The following is a 23,900-nucleotide window of genomic DNA, read 5'->3' as shown; positions in this document are numbered from 1 at the left end:
TGTGACAAATTACAACAGATGTCATCTCAAGGCACTTAAATAATATAGTTCAATTCAAGCCAATTGGAATTCAATTCATTGTAATCATAATCCTGTCAAATCCAATTAATTAATTTAAAAATAATCCAATTCATTCATATGGAGCCAATTCAAAAACAATATCCTAGCTAAGGAAACCAACAGATTGCACCGAAACTTGTCTTCAGTCCAATCTCCCGTCCTGAGCGTGCCTGTGGCGACTGTGGAAAGGAACGACTCCCTTTTAACGGGAAGAAACCTCTGGCAGAACCAGACTAAGGAAGGGTGGCCATCCGCCTCGACCAGCTAGGGTTTGAGAAGACAGAAAAGAGGGAAAAGAGGGGGGAAAAACACCATAACACCATTCAAAGGAAACACAAGTTAAGAACCACAATAATGTCACATGTACATAATATCATTTGAGAAATTAAACAGGGGGAAAAAGAGAGCAAAGTGAGGAAAGTTGTGACAGATGAGGCCCCCCAGCAGTCTAAGCCTATAGCAGCTTAACTATGGGATGTTTCTAGATCACCTGAGCCATCCCTAACTATAAGCTTTATCAAAAAGGAAAGTTTGAAGCCTAATCTTAAAAGTGGAAAGGGTGTCTGCTTCATTTACTGGCAGCTTATGACTGAGCTCCACAAGAGAGGGGCCTGATATGCCTCCCATTCTACTTTTAGAAACTCTGGGAACAACAAGTAAAACAGCAGTTTGGGAGCGAAGTGCTCTGTTAGGAAAATACCTTACAATGAGATCTTTAAGATATGATGGAGCTCAGTCATTAAGAGCTTTATATGTGTAGCCCTCCCCCTACAATTCTGATTGTATCTTACCTTCAGCTTGAACCTTTATAGCAAAATAATTGGTAGGGGGTCTACCAACATCAGCATGTTTCAACACAATTAGCACACTGTATTGAACGTATGATTATTATAAAAGAATGTCCAAAGAAATATGACACATTAACAACAATGGTTTATTCACCACTCCAACAATTAGTGTATCATAAACTTTAACCCGGGATTTTATAATATTAGTCTGTCATGAGTACTTTAACACAGTACTTTAACTAATACATGAATTTGACCAAGGTGCTACATATGTGAGAAGAAGAATCTTAAATTCTATTCTGAATTTAACAGGGAGCCAATGAAGAGAAGCTAAAACTGGAGAAACATGATCTCTCCTGTTAGTTCTTATCAAAACTCTGGCTGCAGCATTTTGGATCAGCTGGAGGCTTTTCAGAGAATATGTGGGACAGCCCAATAATAAGGAATTACAGTAGTCCAATCTCGAAGTAACAAATGCATGAACTAGTTTCTCTGGATCACCCTGACACAGGATGTTCCTGATTTTAGCAATATTACGAAGGTGAAAGAAAGCAGTTCTAGAAACCAGTTTTATATGCGAGTCAAATGATAAATTCTGGTTGAAAATAACTCCAAGGTTCCTCACTGTAGAACTAGAAGCCAAGGAAATACCATCTAGAGTAACTATATAACTAGACAATTTCTCCCTGAAGCGCTCAGGTCCAAAGAGAACAACTTCAGTTTTGTCTGAATTTAGAAGCAGACAGTTCTGAGTCATCCAGGTCTTTATGTCTTTAAGACAGGCTTGTAGTCTGACCAACCTATTGGTTTAATATGGTTTCATAGATCAGTACAGCTGAGTATCATCAGCATAACAATGGAAATGTATGCCATGCTGTCTAATAATGTTACCTAAGGGAAGCATGTATAAAGTAAAAAGAATTGTTCCAAGCACAGAACCCTGGGTTACTCCATGACTTACTCTGGTGTGTGACGAAGCTTCTTCATTTACAAGAAAAAACTGGAATCTATCAGGTAAATATGACTTAAACAAAAAAAGGGAGATTGGATATAGGTCGATAATTAGCCAACACTTCTCAATCAAGAGTAGGTTTTTTAAGTAAAGGTTTAATTACAGCAACCTTAAAAGTCTGAGGTACATATCCTGTCAACAAAGACCGATTGATCAAATCCAATATGGAAGTGTCAATTAAGGGGAAAACCTCCTTGAACAGTCTGGTTAGAATTGGGTCTGAAATACAAGTTGATGATTTAGAAGAGACTATTGCTGTTGTTAGCTCAGAGAGATCAACTGGGCAGAAGCCATCTAAATACAAATCAGGTTCTAAAGATACTTCTAAAGCTGCTCTACTTGATGATACATCAGTCATAATAGTGGGAAGGATTCCATTAATCTTCTCTCTGATAGAAACAATTTTATTGATAAAGAATCTCATGAAATCATCACTGCTGAGAGTTAAAGGAATACATGGCTCAACAGAGCTCGGACTCTTTGTCAGCCTGGAAACGGTGCTGAAAAGAAACCGGGGATTATTCTTATTCTCTTCTACCAATGATGAATAATAAGCAGTTCTAGCTTTCTTATACATTATTAAACTATCTTTCCAGACTAATTCCCATGGTGCAGTCATTTCCAAGATTTATGTAATTAAAAGGACTTCTGGTAATATTTGGATGATAAAAGTCAGGATATGATGGCCCCTGCAACTTAACTTTCATTGTCCCTTCCATTGTCACTGGTGATCAGGCTATGCGCCTGATTGAGCTCATGTTGAAACAAGTGTTTTGTTAAAGGAGATGACAAATTCTATTGTGGTTTTATTTTAGGTAAGGTGAACACGTACCAGGAGCTAGATGAGGAAATTGATTTCCTCTCCACCATTATCAGTGAGCAAAGAATGGAATCTGTGGTGCCAGGTACTTCAACCCCCCCCCTTTTTTTTTTCACCATCAAATCACTGCTGACAGAATTACTAAAAAGTTTTTTGTTCTTTTTCTCAGCCCCCCCTTTCCAGGATGTCAAATCCAAGCAGCTTAGTAAGCCTAGCGGAGAGTCTCTGACAGAACAGCCCGCCAGCCAGAGTGTCTCATTCAGCAGTACACCTCCAAGCACCACCATAAACCACACCCCTGCTTTGCTCAGCAATCCCATCAACCTCCCCCACCCCTCTGCTGATCGTGTACTCATCAGTAAGTCTTTTCTGTTTTCAACAACCTCTTGCTTGTTGGAGAGCTGCCTGTAATTCTGACCTGAGTTATATGAAGAGCTGCACATAAAGTCAGGTACCTCCAGGCATATGAATGAGAGGGTTTTGAAGTGTCGGTTCTCATTTGATGATCTGAAATTAACTTAACAACTCTGGAGACTGATTAAGTTTAGTTTGGTTTACATCTTCATTCCATATTAGGCAGGCTTCTGAACTAGAGAAAAAACATCGTAAGAAAATCAGACTGTTAAACACAAAATACACAGTCTAGTAAGATATCCTTTGATAAAAGCAGACAATAACCAAAAAGTTCAGATTCAGTGTGCATTTGCTGATACCCTCACCCCCCATTACTTATTATCCCACTCCTGCAGGATTTTGGAGATCAGATTTGGTCAGAAAATGTAATGATCAAGAATTCTGACAGGGGAGTCTGATTTAACTGCCCCATTTATAAGAAAAGAAAAACTTTGAAAAACATCCATCTTGACGTAAACAGGCATTCTGAGAACTTTACAATGCAGAACATTTAGACCAGCTTAGTTAAATGATCTTCTTTGTGAGTTCTGAATCCACTGAAATCTCGGGACTGACCTTGATTGTACTACAGGATAGTACATAATAGAACTTGTATTTTACTGCCAATTAGTTCTGTCACACTCCATTACTGTTTTCAGTCTGGGTACTGTAGAGCCACAACTGACAAACTGACACTCAGATATTACACTCAGTTTAGTGAACTCTCAGACAGAGATAATTTCCTCTTCTGACACATGCAGACCTGAACTGCATTCGCTCCCCTTCACCGTCTGTTTCTGTGTTTTCTCAGTCATGAGCAGCGTCTTCGTCGTGGCAGGTTCACTCGCATTGATCATAGCAGGGTCCTGCTGGGTCAGGTAAGATATTTCTTTCTCCCTCAATATTTCAAAATGAGAGGTGGAACATTGCTCTTCCTTTTGAGATTTGAAAAAAATCGTCTGCAGACTTACTTCAGGATTTTCTGTCAGTTTTAAAGCTTGAGGTGTAAAAATGATCAAGTGCAAGTTGAATATTGACTAACTATGGACATTTTAAAGATAACACAAATACGTTCTATTCAGTCCAATAAGAATAATTCCAATTAAATCCAATTTAATGTTATGCAAATTCATTATAACTGTATTATTATTAGCCTTTTCATAAAAGGTTGCCTAGCTAAGGAATCAAACAGAAGCAGCTTCACTTGTAAGCATGCAAAAGGCAGCGAACAACAGTGGAGAGAAAAAAAAACGCTTTTACCAGGAGGAGACATCTACCAGAACCAGACAGCAAGACATCTGCCTTGATTGGTTGGGTGGTGAGAGGACAGAGCAGACACAGACAAGCAGCTATGGAAGACAAGAAAAAGAAACAAAAATTTGGTCAATGATAAAGATTATGGTGTTTACATACATGGCTTAAAACCTGTACAGTTCATAATCTGAGCTGTATCTCAGGAAGGAGAGCAGTCATGTGCAAACTGGAAGGTTGCTAGTTTACACCCAGCTTCCTCAGACCACATGTTGAAGTGTCCTTGGACACTGAACACTGAACTCCATGTTGCATACCGATGTGTCCATCAGGGTGTGAATATGTGTGATAATAAAGAGCACTGTGTAGCCTCTAACACTGCATGGAGTAGGACATGCTGTATGAGTGTGTGTGCAAATGGGTGAATGTTGCTGGGACTGTAAAAATGCTTTGAGTAGCTAGAAAAGGGCTATATAAATACAGTTAATTTACTATTAGGTTATATCAGAATAGGGTACTTTTGTATTACTCATATTTAATGTTATGAAACATCTTTTAGGCAAATTAAAAAAAAAGTTCAAATCAAAGCAATCATATCAGTCAGATTCAAATGCATCACTTAATTCTTTTTTTGGTTTGTTTCAGATTGCAGAAAGGTATGCACCTAACTCAAAAGGTGGACTACCCTGCACACGGAATGATGAGGCCTCACATCTTTTGTAATTCTGTAAGCAGAAAATCTCTGTATTACCACAAACAAAGTGAAGTACACAGTGTTTACTAAAAACATGCTAAAAGCTCTTTAAAGACCTCTCAATAGACCACGTATTTATGTTACACCTCCTTGGTACATTCATAGACATATATATTGTTCCAAACTCTCCAGAGTAGTAGTAGTTCAAGCCATGCTACACCAGTGAACACCAAAAAATTGCAAACATGCTTGTCCTTTGAACAGTTTGAGCATGCGTGGTAGAAACAAGATCTGAAAAGGGAATTTCAGCTGTTCAGAATTACAAAGTTACTGGTTGTGCTTGAATACCACTGATTTTCTCATGTCCACCTGTCCCTTGGTGTGTTCCAGCCTGGGGACAAGAATCTGGCCCACAGAGCCCAGATGTACCACTACCAGCACCAGAAGCAGCAGATGCTCTCCCTGGAGAAGTGAGTCACCTCATAGGCTCATGCTTATTTTTCCTGATCATGTGTGTCTGTTTGTGCCCCAGGACTCATATGCCTCCCTGCCCCTCTGCCCTCTTGCATTATCCTTCTTGAATACCTAATGTGTTTTCATATGTGTTGTGTGTGTATGTGTGTGTGTGTCCTCTACAGGCACAGGGATGAGCCAAAACTTCCTGACTCAGGAGCATCGACAGATGAGGAGAATGAGGATGGAGATTTCACTGTGTATGAGTGTCCTGGACTGGCACCAGTGAGAACATTTTTGATTATCACAGCTGATACTGTAAAACTGTTTGTTCATGTCAGAATAATAATAAGACCACACAAAAGAGACATAAAAAGTAGACCCAGTATGTTATATTTAGTGTTTTTGGCAGCTCAAATTGCAACCAACTTAATATCTTTCATGTTCTTCAAACCACAGTGGCCAAAAAATACGTGAAAGGCTCTGTGTTAATCTCATGTTTGTTTTTTTCCTTCTGAGGAACTTTGGATAGAATTGGCTTTTTATTTTATAATAGAAGTGCAATCAGTTATTTTACAATAATATGCTAATAGTTATTAACATTTAATACATTTTGGACAGTAGATAACCCTAAATGTTATACACTGGAAGTAGGACTTTAGGGCAGATAATACATATCACACACAACATTTGCTCATTTCATCTGGTGCAGTGGATCAAATTTGCCACACAACACTGTCCTTTCTTTATTGTAAATTTTTTATTTGTAGACTTTTCGAAACAACAGAGCCACTATTATTGTTTTATTTCTAATTATGAACTACACTCTGTTTATCTTCAGACGGGTGAAATGGAGGTGAAGAACCCTCTGTTTGACGATTCTACTCTTTACCTGCTGAGATTCCACAAGTAAACCTGGACAATTAGATGTTTCATACTTGTAATGTATGGATTACTGGTTGAATTTACATAAATGTACACACTGAACATACACTGCTGTTATTGGTCCAGCCTTTTTCAAGAACAGCATTGGGAAAGTAAGGCACAGCACATGGAGGAAGAGAAGGAGGGAGAGGATGAGGAGTGAGGCACAGATTAAATATAAAAAAACACAGCATTATTGGATTCACGTTTGAAGCACGACTTGCCATAATCTAAAAAAAAGCATCTCTCCCTCTATACCCACAGTCTCTTTTGTTTAGTTTTCTGTAAACCTGTATCAAAGAACTTTTGATCAGGAAGAAGACTGATACAGCAAATCTATTTGAGTCCATCTGTGTTACTGAAGCAGAATGCATTGCATAGTTTTCTGATGCCACTGGAATAGTTAAGTATTTGTATCAGTTCACTGTTAGCTGTCCATGAACATCTGTGTTTATTTATCAGTAAGTGCTCATGAAGTAATGAGTTCTAACGGTAGACTTTGGTTTTATTTCATTATTTTTTAAGACTAAATATAATTTTGACATTTAATGAGCATGCTCCATGCATCACCACAATCTGTAAGTATGTTATGAAGCAATTTTATTCTCAGTCTTTCTGTATGCATGGACTGATGATGCCATGTAAGAAAGAAGAAAGAGTTTTTCTTTATTTTATACGCACTAAAATACATGTGTGTGTGTGTGTATGTATACATGCATATGTATATATACACACACACACACACACATTGAGAGATATAGATATATGATTTCAAAATTATTTGAAATGTCTTTATCTGAACTCTGAAACAGAGAGTCTATCTTGTATATATGATAACAGACTAACATGGCTTGTCCCCATGGTTTTGTGATCTGTACATAAGGGGTAATGTAAATGTTCCCCTGGGTTCACGAGGAGTGTAAAATACTCTACTATAGTTTCCTTATTTGCGACTGTATTTTTCAGGGTCCCTACATGGAATGAAAGGTCTGTGCCAGACAAGTAGTAAGCACATTTCTTTTCATTGAAATTGCACCTTTTGACTGAAATCTAATAGTTTTGTAGATAAAGGGAAAAACAGAATATCGATTCAATGTTACTTTAATTACGAATATCAATTCAATCCATGATACTTTATTAATCCCAAAATGGGAAAATATATTCTGTTATATTCAGTTCTGTGTCTTGCCCAAGGATGCTTTGAAATGTGGGAGTGGAACCACCAACCTTCCGAACTACAGCCACCCCAACCCTGCTTTCCCTTCACCAATGCTGCAACCTAAGCAAAAGCCTTCGTTTTGGTCACTCTCTAAGGTTGAATTAGTCCATTAAAGGAACTCTAGAAGATGTATCTATCTTGGCTTGGTACTTTTGATACAAAGTGTTTTGAGACTATATATAATATGTTACCATCACATTTAGCTTGCATGTGGATATTATAAAGCTGAAATAAAATTAATTAAAATCTATATGACCTTAAGTGAAACATCTCTTTTTTCTCCCCACCAAAAAAAGTTATTGATTGTTGCTCAAGAGCTCCAGGAAACATTGTGTTGTGTTTTAAAATATTAATTCATTTTAATTAAATTTTTAGTCAGCAATTACTTTTTTATAGAGTAGAATATTTTATAGAATGTAGAACAGAGCATTTCCACATGAATCTCTAAAGTATTTCAGATTTATCACTTTAGGGACAGTTGGACAGCTTTCTTGCTGGTAACTGCGAACCGGTGGTGGTAGAGTGAAGATTGTAAATGTTAAATGGACTGTACTTGTATAGCGCTTTTCTAGTCAATCTGACCACTCGAAGCGCTTTCACACGACATGTCACTTTCACTCACACACTAATACAGCATGCTACACAATGCTTTGTTGTTCTAATCATTCACACACGGTCATACAGCATCGTAGTCAACGTGGGGTTCAGTGTCTTGGACAAGGACACTTCAACAAGCCTGACGTCGAACCAACGACTGGCAGGCGATTGGGCTTCCTCCAGAGCTACAGCCGCACCCACCCCCATCTCTCTCAACAATTCAGTAGCCTGGATCCTTGGATTGCCTGTGGTTCATTCATCAGTCAGCTCTTTGCAGACCTCTCAATGATGTGTGTCCCACTGTCCCACTGCAAGCTTCGGGCTGGTGTTGCGAGGCGGCATATCAAACGAAAGGTACCCACTAGAGCAACTTGAGAGCTTTGGTGTATGCATTATTAGTTGGTCAAAAAACAACTCGAGGTAAACAGATTCAAGTGACAAAAATGTTTGCTCAATCACAAAAATTCTGACTGGTTACTGGAAAAAAAACCCAATTTGGTGTGGAGCAGAGGATCATCTTGTTTACTTTGCAATATAAAGACCCAGCAGAGAGCAGCAAGAATAAAACAAAGCAAAAAACACAAACAGAAGGCTGGCGCCCCAAAAAATAAATGTTGTCATTCTTCGTTATGATTTCATTGCAGTTCTTCAGACCTGAACTCCGAGTGGTTTTAATGTTTGTGTTTATGTTTATGCATTTGGCAGATGCTTTTATCCAAAACAACTTACACAGGTAGGGTAAGGGAGTCTTGATAGAGTATCTAAACCAATGTAGAGGTGAACAGCACCACCCAGTGTATAGGAATGTGTTCAATGGCTCTGCATCAATCCATTATCTGGAATGGATTTGGCTTGACTTGATGTGCAGGGTAACCATTCAGGTGTTAGGAATCTGCCCACTGACTTTGATGGGCGAGTTTGACAGATAAAATAAATGACCATGAAGTAATCAATTAAATAGTGAAATAATTATGTTAATAATAATATTATAATAATAATAATATTAATAATAATAATAATAATGTTTTTTACATAAAATTAATTGGTATTTTAATGAATTAAAATACACATTAAAATAATTATTTAATGATTTATGTATTTAATTCCAATTTTAATTAATTAATGACACATTTAAGTATTTATTTAATTTTGGCAGAAACGACAAAGAATGAAAACTGCCTAAATAAGATGTAATGTTCCTTTAAATATGTCACAGAAGATGCAATGGAAAAGGTGGTGTTATAATTGGCTTTGATCTTAAGACATTATAAATTCATATTCTGTATTTTCCTAAATAACCTATGTTCCTAGCTGGTACTTTTCCACTTTGCTCATACTGCACAACAGATGACCTTAAATGGTCCAAGACCTTAGAAGGACATAAACAACTGGGTCAGACAAAACATCTCTATTAGGGCAGATAGGTCTGGTACATTAGATCCACGCCTAAAACAGCACTCACACATACACACACATTGTTTATCACATTCAAAGAACACAACAAGGACAGCAGCTGGCCTGATCACGCCACCCAAAACTGGCCAATTATACTCTGACAAGTGTTAGTACAACTTCTGTGAGATAAAGCTGAATATAAATATGACATGGTTCCGGATAACGGGACTCGGCCTGACGGATTTCCTGCGGGAGCTCTGGCACTCCCAGACCAGCGCTGCAATATACTTTACTTGTGACCACTAATAAATACTTTTTTAATAAACGATTTCTCCAGCTTGTTCTTGAGCTTCCAATGAAAAAAATCGGGCTAACAGTGGAGTAGGATCTTTAAAGTATAAAGTCCTTGGTCAAATTAAAGTCATTACAAGACAGAGCTCCTCTCGTAAGGAGGTATAATTACTCCGCATTTGGCAGGTTAAAGTTGCATTTATGACATTTTAAGGGTATCCTATCAGTCCTATGGACTAGGTGCGATATAGTTTTGAAAATATGAGACTCTTGAATTAAATCAAGCCATTTCAAGGCAGAGACTGGGAGGCAAGCAAAGAAACAGCTGTGATGACCCATAAAGCCCTTTTTAATGTATTGTAGTGGGTGGAAATAATTAGTTTACCTCTAATCTGTACAATATCACTCTTGATTTAAATAAAGCCATTTTAAGACAGGATCCTGTAACAAGATAGATTCTGCAATCATTTTAGCAGGCAAAAACAGCTGTGATGTCCCATAAGGCTCACTTAAACATTGTGGTGGATGGAAATAACTAGTTGGTCTCTAATATGTAGAGTATAACTCGCTTGAATTAAAAGCAATTTTTTGGCAGAATTATTCTTAAAGTCAGAAGCCAGCAGCCGTTGTCTTGTTTCAGGAAATGGAAAACTGTCTGACAAGGAATAAGCTGCATCTTTGATGACATCACAGTATTCATTTATAATGATCTATATGAGAGCAGTAAATAATCCACAAACGTATGTTTCTTGTCTGTTCCTGCTGACCTGCAATGATACAGATGAGACTAAATGCCGTACACCATGGCAATTTATTTTCAATTTGTGGAAGAAGAAGTTTATCAAAAGCTCTAGTGAAACATTTCAAAATGCATGTGCAACTCGGTTAAATAAAAGTCTGTTGGTCCAGTCATATATATATTGTCACAGTAGTTTTCTTAAAATCTCGTCTCGTGACCCAATATCGTGTCTCATCTCGTCTCGTGAGCTGAATGTATCGTCACACCCCTAGTTAAAACAGATAGTAGGAACAGTATTACATTATCTGTGGAGCCTTTCGTGGGCATACAAAATATTACATTTTACTTGAGAAATGTTGTAGCAATCAGTGCACTCTGCAGCCCCCCGCCCCCGTTTTAATTACTTAGACATTAGAAGATAACAGACGCGCGTGTGCACGCACGCACGTTTGCACGCACGCACGCACGCACACACGCACACACACACACGCACACACGCACACACACACACACACACACACTGGTCTTTGCTGTTCGGGGGGCCCTCTTGTTTTTTGATGCTTTATGGGATCCACCCTTTCCAGTAGTCCTACACTGCTGTAAAAAACAATGTTAGATTTAAAAAAAAAAATCTAAATCATTAATATCACTTGAGTTTAACAAATTTCTGAAGTTTTGTCCAAAAAGGTATTTGGCCACTTGTGAGTTCCCGTTTCTACCATTGCCGACTTGTGAGGTCCACTCACATACACATACATATCAACTATTTATATATTAATGGGGCCCAAGGTCACCATCTGCAGATGCTGATACCAGCTTTGATTATTAATCCCAGTTTCCACATTTTGGACCAAAATTGTTATTTTTGTAATGAGTGATGATGTAAAGTTATGTGAACTTTCCATCAGCCTTGAGAGTTTATCCCACAGCTGTCAAACTTTTTATGACATTTGAGTCCCTTTCCAAACATGCTCCTATCACTTTTAGTGTTCAGGCCCTAAATAAAAATAAATACAAAATTAAACAAAAATTATGAAATGTGTATATTTGTAGGCCACTGGACAGCCACAAATCCTGAGCTAATCCACACAACAACAAAGCAAAAAAAAAAGAAGGATGAAACATTTTAAGATCCTCCCCATAATGTTTTGGTTTTACCTCAGTTCCATTGGGCGCTTTCAAACTGAACTTTTCTTCTCAGGGCTGTAATGCGATTTTTAACATAGTATTTAACTGACATTCAGTCTCTGTTTCTGAGGGCTTGAGGTTCTGCAGTAATACAGCGCTGACACTCTTCTTTACCAGGAACTTGTTCCTTATGATAAATCTCCTCAAATGTGTGTCTACTGCAGAACACTCGTCTGGGGTCCAGCTTCTTTTAACAGCAGTTTGTTTTCCTATGTAGGCAAAAACACAAAATGTTGTAAGTTTTATTTTGTAAAGACATTTTAATCTTACAACGGCAACAATTGAATGGATAAAATATGTCATTCTACTAACATGCTACAGGGACTAAAAAATTCTCTATCACTGAGAGACCTGTATAGTTTTATTATCCGCAACAATTATGCAGTAACTGCAATGTTCTCTCACTTAAAGCAATTTTAATTTCTTGCATTTCACACAATAATAATAATACATTTTATTCATAAGGCACTTTTCAAAACTCAATTTATAAAGTCAGCTGTATGTGGAAGCTTCATGAGACTTGGACGAAGGAACACCAGCATTTTGGAGGTATTTCAAGGTGATTATAGGTTGTTTAAGTTTTTCAACTAGTCACTGTACACCTCCATTGTTGGAAGAAATGCAAACATTTTTTCCTGAGAAACTCCAGAAATTGTTTTAAATACTTCCCTAAACCAACAACCTGAGACAACACAGGCTCACAATGGCCGCGTTACCCATATTCGATCGTTCTTAAGGACTTAAGAAGGCTCTTAAGAAGGGTTTGGCTAAGAGGGAGCGCTAAGATACAGGTGTTTCCCAGATGTGTTCTTAACTGCCTTCTTAAGATCCCAACAAAGAAGCTTCTTAAGAAGCTCTTAGTGGAAGCTGTCCACTGTTGTGGTGCTAAAACTAAATCAATCGATGCCAGGCAAATCAATCACCCACCACTTTATCAGCGCATAAATCACACACGAACGCCACACACCGGTGTAATTAGACTACTTGCACGCGTGAGAATGGAAAAAGCAGCCAGCAAACGGAACAAGTTACAAGGTGGCGCACCTGGTGCTACAACCCTCACTCCCAACGAGGAAAAAGCACTTTCCATAATTGGAAAGACGGCCTCTGAAGGCATTAGTGGGGGCATCGATCTGCTGGGGGACGAGGGGCTCGCAGAAAACACAGAGGGCAAGGAGGACAAACCCGCACAATCGAGCCCTGTCCCTGTGCGCCAATGAGCAGGACCCCGTGACTGCATGCGGGGAGGCTTAACAGGGCGGCCCCCCCATTACGACCTGCACCTGCAGCGAGATGCTGGTGTGTCTCGAGAGGGAGAAACTGGCAGTGCTGCGGGGGATAGAGGGCCAACTGCAGAGGCAGACTGCCCTCCAGGAGGAGATGGTGCAGATCGAACGCCAGAAGTTGGAGCTGCACCGGAGACCTGGCACTTGCAGAGGCGCAGTTCAACTGTCCCTCCATCTCGGTCCCAATTCAAAGCACATTCATTAGCTGAGAGTTACTGTCTGTCACAATCTAAATCCTAGTTGGATATCAGTTTGTTACTCAGGTCTAAAGTTACTGATTTTTACACATCAATAATTTCTTTGAGCATCGGTTTGTGTCTTTACATTCAACTATTATACAGCGCGTTTATTCTCCCTCTCCTCTCCACGTAATGAAGTAGATTATAGCATACGTAATGACTGATTGCTATTAATCACCTACAATGTAATTAATATCACCTGCACTTTGAGATTTGCCAAGACAGATCTTTTGAAAGTATTTGCAATGGCTTCAGATGCTCTGCAAATTATCTTTTCCACTGCTGCAAATTTTCCCAGCAACACTGGAAAATGGTTATGTCTCATCTGGAATCTTTTGGTGTGAGCTGGGTTATACAGATGACTGACAGTTTAGAGAAATGTAATATTGTTACTGTACTTTTATAATACAGTGAATCCACAGACAGAGTAGATTTCTATCCCAGTCTTTCTGAACCAGAACTGCACTCCCAATAGTAGTGCATCACCTAGAGACAATGTAATATGGTTTGTGTCCTTGTCTCCACATAGTCAGGAGATAGTGAATCAGGGAAACTTGCAGACTTTCAGTGCAATCAAATACAAAGCGCATAAATATTCATGACAAACAACGGATCATTTAGACAGAATTTAAGATCATATAGACATACCTTCAATGTCCTTTTCCAAAGGTAACTCCATATCAATTGTCTCTAAAATGATAGTTGATAAAATATTGAGATTAGAAAGCTGAAACGATGGGCTATCAGTATACAACAGTATTATCATTCTCTCATCCAGTCACAATTACTCCCCTGTTTCACACGATAAATAGTTGTTTTCTGAACACTGATGATTAAATGTCATATATTGTGCCTTAAAAAAATACAATGTTAATTACCATTCACGTCGACTTGTATTTCATCAAGGCTCTTTCCTGTGTTTTTTTGTAATCTCCTCGGCGTCCTTGTTTCATTGCATCGGAAAGACCTTCTCAGTCTCCGTGAATCCCTCTCAGGCTTAAAAATGGAAGTCTCCTCTGCGCTGTCACTACTTGAATCATAGAGATTGTGGGTAAAATCTTGTACTCTATCCATTTGCAAAAAGGGAGACATGGAGATATTATTTTCCCTGCTTGTTGAATGAAGAAAAAAATGGCAGGGGAAAAGGCCCACCAACTAGTTACTCATTGTTAAAATACGTTTTTGGGGCTTACCAGAATACTTTTTGTGCGTCTCAGTGGTGGAATAAGTTCATCATCTGATTGCTTGTTGGAATGGTTGCTTGGAGAAGCCTCATCACAAGTTTCTTTCACAACAGTTTCATCTGAATCGTACAAATTATCTGAAACATCTGGCCCAGGATCATTCTGCCTTAGAACAACATCTCGGTGTGGAGTGGAAGGTTCGTTTTCCATACCATCCTCATCAGTTTCATCACTATCTGGATAATCAATCAGCGAAAATCCTTGGACAGTAAATACCTAAACATTAACAAAAATTTATTAAGTATGGCAATAGAAAAGTTAGCCAAAGCAACATGACATGAGCCGACTAAAAAGCTGCATCCACAAAATGTGAACATCAGCCCTTTTAGACAGTGTACAAATATAAATGTTAAAATCAAAACTAGAGTAAAACTATCCTATAGTTAGGGCTGTTCGATTTAGGGGAAAATTATTATCACTATAATTTGGTCAATATTGAAATCACGATAATTTTTTTTTATGAACACCTGACCTGTTGCCTGAAGTGACGTCACTTTCAAGGCTGCGCTCTTGCGAGTAATTAACGCCCCATTAACACCCCTCGGCACCCTCCAAAAGATACTTGAGGCCCAGTGGCATAGGCAGGCATTGGGAGCCGTGCCCGCCCTGGACTAAAAGCAACATTTTCTATTAGTTTTATTTGGGTTTTGTTTTTTCCGGTAGAGAAGTCATCTTCAATTAATCCCATCTATCTTTCCACGTCACTCAATCCAATCGATTGGAGGCAGTGTGTTAACCAATCACAGGTAAAGGGGGGCCAGCTGCTCACAGAGTCAAAGGTCACCGTTGGGCGGACTCGGTACATCGGAAAACGGAGTCGGCGGTCAAAAAGATGTATATAAGAGGTTTTTTTGTCCCCCAAAAACAGAATACAAGTAGCGCCGCACAGCCCCACATCCAGGAACCTGAGCACCGAAGCCAACAGCCACACCAGAGTAAACATTCATGCTAGTGGACTCCGCTAGCATAGAGCTGTGCATCGCTGCAGCTGCTCTCTGAACACCTCCATCCTCTGTGTAAATTCACTTCAATAAATTAACACAGCACAGCAGCCATTAATGTATTTGTTTGTTTTTACTATATTTAAAAATGAACTGCCTCTTGTTCGTGAGAGAATACTGTGGGAGTGGCCACAGAGCTTATGTTAAACCCGAAGCAGATAAAATGTAGCTTTAAATAAGTATGCCGCCCCCCTCTCATTTGTTTCTGCTGAGCAAGGTGCTGATCTGTGGTTTACCTTCGTACTCACAAGTACCGACCCAGTGCGGGACTATGTGGTGAAGGTGGAGACAACAGCGGTGGTATATTTGTGCCAATTAAAAAATATAAATAAACAGAAACAGCGGCGGCTAGGAGTTAGCAGTGTCGGACACAACACGAATACTCTTCAGCTGCACGAGCTCAGCAGGGCTCAATACTACTTTAAATAACTACTTTAAAGACACATGAGTATTGCCCCACTTTAGTAAAAAAACAACTTGTTAGCATACGGGTGATTCTCACGAAATTGCATTTTGACGTGTCTGTGAGGATTTGATAGACTAAACTACTAAAACAATCAAACTTTTGTATTATATATAAAACTATGGTATGTACTAATTGTAGGACTACTGTTGTCATTGCATTTGATGGATTACTCTATATTTTATGACAGCATTTCAACCTTAAAATTCATTACCGTAACGTGTCCGGGCTTTTATTTTTTATCTTAAACCCAAAATCACAATACATCCCCATAATTTAATATACACATAAATAGAAAAAAATGGTTGGGGTTATACCCTTTAACTAGCAGTGTTATCATTTTGGGCCAAGTATTTGTGAATAATTATTTTATATACATATATATATGTGTCCGGAGCATGAACAATTCATTTCCGTAACAATGATATTTGGCTCCATTAAAATCCCAGTGTTCCAATAAATAGTTTTTTTTTATCCCATGATGCCTTGTGTGGAAGAGAAGTTTCAAAATGGCTACTAGGTAAGATCATATCTCAAGTTCTTCTAGTAGATATTTTAAAAATTGTAATTATATACACCCTTTGGCACACTACTACTGTTCATTACCGTAACAGGGTATATTTAAAATAGGTTTGTAGATAATTATTTTATATTCTGTGGAAAAGTCACTTATATAGAGCCAAACTGTTAGTGAAAATATTTCTGCCCAGTCATGCTAGCTATGCTAATTAATGCTATCAACATGGAACTGCCATTCATTACCGTAACGCTCTGCATTCATTACCGTAACATATGCAAGGCTGTTACGGTAATGAATTATGTATGTATAATCAGGGCTACAAATTTTGTGGTTCGTTATCTAGGGGTTATACTGTACTGTAGCAGCATTCCTTCTCATATCTACTAACTACCTAGCTAGCTGTAGCCATTTTTCCTAATACATTTTTTTTCCTTTAAAAATTCATAAAAAATTACAGGGTCCCTTAATTAACATTAGTTAGTACATTATTAAGCATTAATTAACCGTTTACAGATATATTAGCAATTCCATCCATCCATCATCTACCACTGGTCGGGGGTCAGGTCGCGGGGGCAGCAGCTTTAACAGAGAAACCCAGACGTCTCTGTCCCCGGCCACTTCCTCCAGCTCTTCCGGGGGGATCCCGAGGTGTTCCCAGGCCAGCCGAGAGACATAGTCTCTCCAACGTGTCCTGGGTCTTCCCCGGGGTCTCCTCCCAGTGGGACGGGCCCAGAACACCTCACCAGGGAGGCGTCCAGGGGGCATCCTAACCAGATGCCCGAGCCACCTCATCTGGCTCCTCTCAATGCGGAGGAGCAGCAGTTCTACTCCGAGCCCCTCCCGGATGACTGAGCTTCTCACCCTATCTCTGAGGGAGAGCCTTCTGGCTCAGCTCCTTCTTCACAACGACGGGTCGGTGCAGAGCCCGCAACACTGCAGATGCCGCACCGATCCGCCCGTCAATGTCACGCTCCATTCGTCCCTCACTCGTGAACAAGACTCAATTAGATACTTGAACTCCTCCACTTGGGGAAGGATCTCATTCCCGACCTGGAGAGAGCATTCCACCCTTTTCCGGTTGAGAACCAGTCTTGGACTTGGAGGTGCTGATTCTCATCCCAGCCTCTTCACACTCGGCTGCGAATCACTCCAGTGAGAGCTGAAGGTCACGGCCCGATGACGCTAACAGAACCACATCATCCGCAAAAAGCAGAGACCCGATTCTGAGGTCGCCAAATCGGACACCCTCAACGCCCTGGCGTGCCTAGAAATTCTGTCCATAAAAGTTAGGAACAGAATCGGTGACAAAGGGCAGCCCTGACGGAGTCCAACCCTCACCAGAAACATATCCGACTTACTGCCAGCAATGCGGACCAAATTCTGACACCGGTCATACAGAGACCGAACGGCCCCTATCAAGGGGTCCGGCACTCCATATTCCCGGAGCACCCCCCACAGGACTCCCCGAGGGACATGGTCAAACACTTTCTCCAAGTCCACAAAACACATGTAGACCGGTTGGGGGAACTCCTATTAGCAATTACTAATACTAAATATTAGCAATTATTGTGTATTACTTATAAAAACACAAGGGACCCTTATTGTAACCGGGGGCTCACACCAAAAGCGGCGTGAGCGGCCAGCTGCCATTCATTTTCAATGTAAGCTGGCGTCGATGAGCGGCCGGCGTTGTGAGCGGCGCGTTGTGAGCTTCGTGAGCTTCAAAAGTTGAGAAAGGCTCAACTTTATGCAAATGAGCAGTGACGCAACGTGATGACAGCCAATTGGGACCGATCTGGATTCCGAAGGTGGAAAAAAAGCGGAAAACGGCAAAGCGCAAACACAAAGAAACACTAAGAAGGCTGCCCAGAGTACAATCCACGGTGAAAGAGGGAACCAATGTACGGATGGCTTATTATCTGCTAGTTGCTATACATATAAGCCCCGCCCCTTTGGCCGCTTCCGGCTTCTCTGACCGCTTCCGGCAGCAGAAGAAGCAGAAGCGGCGGGTTGTGAGCGTTCTGAGCGACTACAGCCGCTCACGGCGCTTTTGGTGTGAGCCCCCGGTAAAGTGTTACCATATTAGAAATATACTTGTGTCAAGACCAGCGGTATTCTATAATGTTGTATAAGGGTTAGGGTTAGAGATTTGGGCAAAACATGTATAAAGGAATGTTGAAAAGTTATTGATTGTTTGATTATTGTATTTGATTATTGTATTGTATTGATTCTTATTCGTATCGATTGTGGTTACACTAAACCTTATGAATTGCTCTTGATTCATTGTTTTATTGTAAAGTCGAGCTTAATTTCTCATTACCTAAGACAACCTAATCATTCAGTAATTCTAATGTAGCCTTGCATGATAAACAGTGAAAAAGATTGGACCATATAGCCTACTTTGTGAATACTAAAAACATGGCTTCTATGTATGAATGCCATTTGAGTTCATTACCGTAACAAAACTTTTCATTACTGTAACAGCTTTTCATTACTGTAACACTTGCTGTATATGTAAATATTTGGATGGGAATGAGTGAAACCTTCAAATTTTATTTTTGTACAGAAACTATTTGTCAAGTCTTTTCAGATTACTGAATTGACATTTAATTACTTGTGAAATTTACACTACAGGAAAGATTTAGTGTAAAAAAATGCAATTTTGTTATGGTAATAAACATAATAACTAAAACTACTGTATCAATAAAAACATTTCTGAATGTTTACACTATGTGACTATTCTGAACTATTAATAGAACATGCATGAAAAAAATAAAAGGTCTACCTTTCACACATATTCAGTCATCATCAATTGAAAATGTGTTACGGTAATGAATTTATTTGGTCAACGACGAAAATGTATTAAAGAACGTGTATTGATCACTAATTTTAATTGAGCCAGTTAATTGAGACCCTGCTTAATACTAATAAGAGAAAAAAATAGCAAAATTGACCTAAATTTGTTTTTGCAAAGGTTAGGACAGTTTCGTGAGAATCACCCATACGTGAATGTGTCTGAACGTACTTTTACCTGTGCGCAGGTCTCATCTGGGTTTGGCCCATCATTAAGCATCTGAAGAACAGGGCTGGTCTCATCCTCTACTGCAGCAGCAGGAGTCTGAAAGCTTTTCACCTGAAATATAGATAATAGACAAGAAGACACTTAGAACTGTATGTAGAGACATTCACAGGCAAATAAGGTGATCCAATGGTGCAACAGTTTCTCAAACAGCACAGAACTTCAACCAAGCACAGCATGGTGTTCTGGTCCCAGCAGCTCTCATGACCATTACAAGGGTTTGCAGTGGATCAAGTCAAAATATCACTTTCAAACATGTAACAGCCCAGAGAGTGTCCAAGTATGAATGTTAAAATCACAGTTGAGGTCTCTCCATAGTGCCTTAAAAACTACTCCTGTAACAACTGGACGGAAGGGCCCCACATGGGTCAGAGTAGAGACATACAAGTGTGTAAAGGAGAGACTATGAAAAGAATATGTTTGGAAAGAATATGTTTGGAAGATAGAAGGACCACATAAGGACATGACTGGAAACATGCCGGTGTGTGTCACATTACCTGGCCTTTACCACCCAATAAGTTCACCAGACTACTTTAAAGACACATGAGCATTGCCCCACTTTAGTAAAAGAACGACTTCACATACATGTTAGCATACGTGAATGTGTCTGAACGTACTTTTACCTGTGCGCGGGTCTCATCTGGGTTTGGTCCATCATTAAGCATCTGAAGAACAGGGCTGGTCTCATCCTCTACTGCAGCAGCAGGAGTCTGAAAGCTTTTCACCTGGAATATAGATAATAGAGAAGAAGACACTTAGAACTGTATGTAGAGACATTCACAGGCAAATAAGGTGATCCAATGGTGCAACAGTTTCTCAAACAGCACAGAACTTCAACCAAGCACAGCATGGTGTTCTGGTCCCAGCAGCTCTCATGACCATTACAAGGGTTTGCAGTGGATCAAGTCAAAATATCACTTTCAAACATGTAACAGCCCAGAGAGTGTCCAAGTATGAATGTTAAAATCACAGTTGAGGTCTTGCCATAGTGCCTTAAAAACTACTACTGTAACAACTGGACGGAAGGGCCCCACATGGGTCAGACTAGAGACATACAAGTGTGTAAAGGAGAGACTATGAAAAGAATATGTTCGGAAAGAATATGTTTGGAAGATAGAAAGACCCCATAAGGACATGACTGGAAACATGCCGGTGTGTGTCACATTACCTGGCCGTTAAAACCATATAAGTTTTCTTCTGCTGATGCAGGAGCTTGGGTTTTTTTCACCTTGCAGACAAAAAAAAAAACAAAAACTAATTTTAAATGACATCACAGATCAAAGACAAAATGCATTTCTATAGTCATAGTTAAGAGTAATATTGTAAAAATGGTTAATATTGGAGAAATACAAAATTAGCTATTTGTATAAAAAAAAAAAATCTATACTTAATCCATCCAACTTACCTTACTGCGCCAGGGCCATTTTGCATCACCATCGTTGTAATCAATTTCAGCCACAATTTCTATTTTCTTCAGAGAAAAAAGGCACAAATGTGGCTTGTTGTCAACTATGATTTTTTTCATGAGGCAATTTGGATTTTTTTGGTTGTCATTGACCAATCTTCCAAGATCATCTTCAGATGCATCCAGGCTGAAAAGTATAAGAAGTGTTTTTTTCTTTTTAACAGTTTTATTGAAAGAGTTATTTTAAAAAGAATTTCCCAAGACTAGTTGTGCTTTAATTCATTCATCAAGTATTAAACCCATGTTCCAGGGTTAACTCTGAATTTCTCTTATCTATACAAGACATCCATCTTTCCATGCTTACCATAAGCGATGGTTCTGCCACTGAAAGTCAAAGAGAAATGTGCTTTCAATCTCTGAGTATTGTCTTGACTGGCATTCTTCCTGTTTGAGGAGTTTACCCCTGTACTCCAAGACGAAGTCCCCTGGTTCAATGGGGTGTGTGGCAAACACTCCTCTTCCTACAATTATACATAATTAAATATTTCATTCTGGGAACACAAAAAGAGATGCTACAGTATTTTTTAAAGTAAGGTTGAGGTTCTCACGTGTCGTCAGTGTATTACCTGCAAACAATGCTCAGCACTCTCCCAGTTGTGATTCACTGTGGATGGGTAAACTGCTTTTTTGATTAGACTTTTTTTTTTTTTTATGTGTCCAAAAAATGTTTTTGATGCCAACCCGTCCACATCAATGTATCACTGAGGTCCTGTCTATGCTCTGTTGCCTTAAACTGAGAGTGCTGTGTATCATTTAGTGCAGGTAACACACCAGTGAAGCGTAAGAACATCATGCAACTCTCACTGACCGACGTACTTTATTGATTCCAAACTGGAAAATTACAGTGGAGCAGCAGCATGGCATGAAAGACTTATTAAATAGCAATATAATAAACAGAAAGTATTCCTATTTACAATATAAATATACAACACAGATGAGCAATATAACAAATGTATATTCCCGCACACTCACTTCCATCTCTCTGTTTGCCTCTGACAAAAGCAGACAAAAAAAGGAATATATAACCTGAAACACACAAAAACTCTACCCTCCCATTATACCCACAATACTGTTTTGCTTTTGAAATGAAAAAGTTGTGTCAAGGAATCTTCTGCCACTTACCTTTGTAACTGTCAATGAATCTCGACATAAACCCATCCTTGTCAGTGCAAGACAGAATGTATGTCTTTGCATCATCTATTGGCTTTTTCCTTCTCCTTCTTGTGGACATAATGGCTCTATTAAAAAAATTAATAATTACTTAGTCAGGGCAAATCTAACAAAACATTTTTTGAAAAATAGCAAGTCACAAAAAAAACACTAATATGTTAAATAAATAAATGAATAGACAGAGGGCCATACAAACACATAAACGCTTCAACAGCTATGTACTGAGCTTTGCTATTGCAGGATTCACATTGTTTAACACCAAACACGGGCTAATTAAATATGTTAATTCTGAAATGTGCCCACACTGAAAGCTGACGGAGCATGTTGAAGCCGAGAAGTTCAGTTGTTCGATGCTAACCACGTTGTGCTGCACAGACACTCGGTAAACCATTTAAACTAGGGCCATTTGAACATGACTTCTGTTAAGTTAGCACGTTCATTTTGACAGCCCTAACGTAAACTAAGAGCAGCCACAGCGATGTCCTCTTTGATTTGGACCAGCCGACTCACAGTAAACATTTAGTATATATCCAGTTCACTTCAGTGGCCACCACGCACGTCAATAAACTTTAAGTGAGCTGCCGGTAGGCCGTGCGAGTCCAAGACAGTACCATGGCTTCAGGCCAGCTAGCGACAGGCCTGCGTTGGCCTCTGGCTGAACTTCATCTGCGAGTCCTGTCCTGTCTTGCTCACAACACTAACGACTCCACTTTTAACGGCACGACTTCACCGCTTCCCTCTTTGCCCCGCTCTCATGTCCATGGTGGCATGTTATTAGGCTACGCCATCTAATCAGTAATATTATGTTGCTAATATTGGCCGCTAACCGCGGCTAACGGTGGCAGTCAACGTTTAATGTAATACATTAAGTAACAAACATATCGATATAACGCCAAAATATAAACTGACCATGCCTACCTGCTGCGTCGGAATGATGCAACAGTAACGATGTATCATCGAACGTAACTGTAAAATACTTACCGTTTTTTAATCACTCCGTCTTCTTCTGTCTTTAATCTTCTTTCCTTGTTGTCTCTAATCTTCTTTCCTTGTTGTCTCTCACTTTCGCGGCAAACTGTACACGATAGTAATTTGATTGGCCAAAAGTTTCAGATTCCCGCGGTGTGTATCATGACTTCCGGAAAGTGTGTACCCCTTACTTTCGGTACGGACTGGCTGAAGGATACACACCTTCACACACATACCCACTTTTTGCTACCGTAGGGGTCAATTTTAAGAAATGAAAAAAAAAAAGCAATGGTAGCATCAGCAGGAGCTGCTGAATGCATTTTAATTGAAATCTGATTTTGGACCTCCCGCGGTTGGTGGACTCCCACCGATGGGATCCTCCAAAGATAGAAATGTAAGTACACACGCACGCACGCACGCACACACGCACACACGCACGGTCTTGGGGGGTGGTAGCACTGAGTATCTGGTGTCTGGTCGGTGGGGCTCTTTGGGTATGTAGGCTGCCAGAGGCTCCCAATTCTGCAAGGTTGCCTGCCCCTCAATTTTAATCGCTCACTATTAGAAAATATTGAAGAGCCAGAGGGGCGAGGGGAGGGGTCTTCCCACACCGGGCCGGGAGGAGGATCTTTACCTGTAA

At 39.6% G+C, this 23,900-nt stretch overlaps 1 protein-coding gene across 2 annotated transcripts in view; it reads left to right on the top strand.

The window, feature by feature from the left end:
• The window catches only part of npdc1b (neural proliferation, differentiation and control, 1b), a 34,582-nt gene extending 26,723 nt beyond the window's left edge, over positions 1-7,859 (top strand). Inside the window, exons 3-9 of one of the 2 annotated variants that reach the window (XM_072388589.1) lie at positions 2,676-2,765; positions 2,850-3,038; positions 3,885-3,951; positions 4,970-5,051; positions 5,409-5,488; positions 5,657-5,756; positions 6,313-7,859. In XM_072388589.1, coding sequence (XP_072244690.1) covers positions 2,676-2,765; positions 2,850-3,038; positions 3,885-3,951; positions 4,970-5,051; positions 5,409-5,488; positions 5,657-5,756; positions 6,313-6,384 — 680 coding nt within the window. In that variant the 3' untranslated portion in view covers positions 6,385-7,859. The remainder of the gene's footprint in view (positions 1-2,675; positions 2,766-2,849; positions 3,039-3,884; positions 3,952-4,969; positions 5,052-5,408; positions 5,489-5,656; positions 5,757-6,312) is intronic. The other variant, XM_072388590.1, reaches the window with a different exon arrangement.
• Positions 7,860-23,900: the final 16,041 nt, after the last annotated feature.

The sequence above is a fragment of the Leuresthes tenuis genome, unplaced genomic scaffold, assembly GCF_036924035.1.
Source record: "Leuresthes tenuis unplaced genomic scaffold, fLeuTen1.0.hap1 SCAF_6, whole genome shotgun sequence".
Lineage (NCBI taxonomy): Eukaryota > Metazoa > Chordata > Actinopteri > Atheriniformes > Atherinopsidae > Leuresthes > Leuresthes tenuis.
This window is presented reverse-complemented; position numbering and strand designations above follow the sequence as displayed.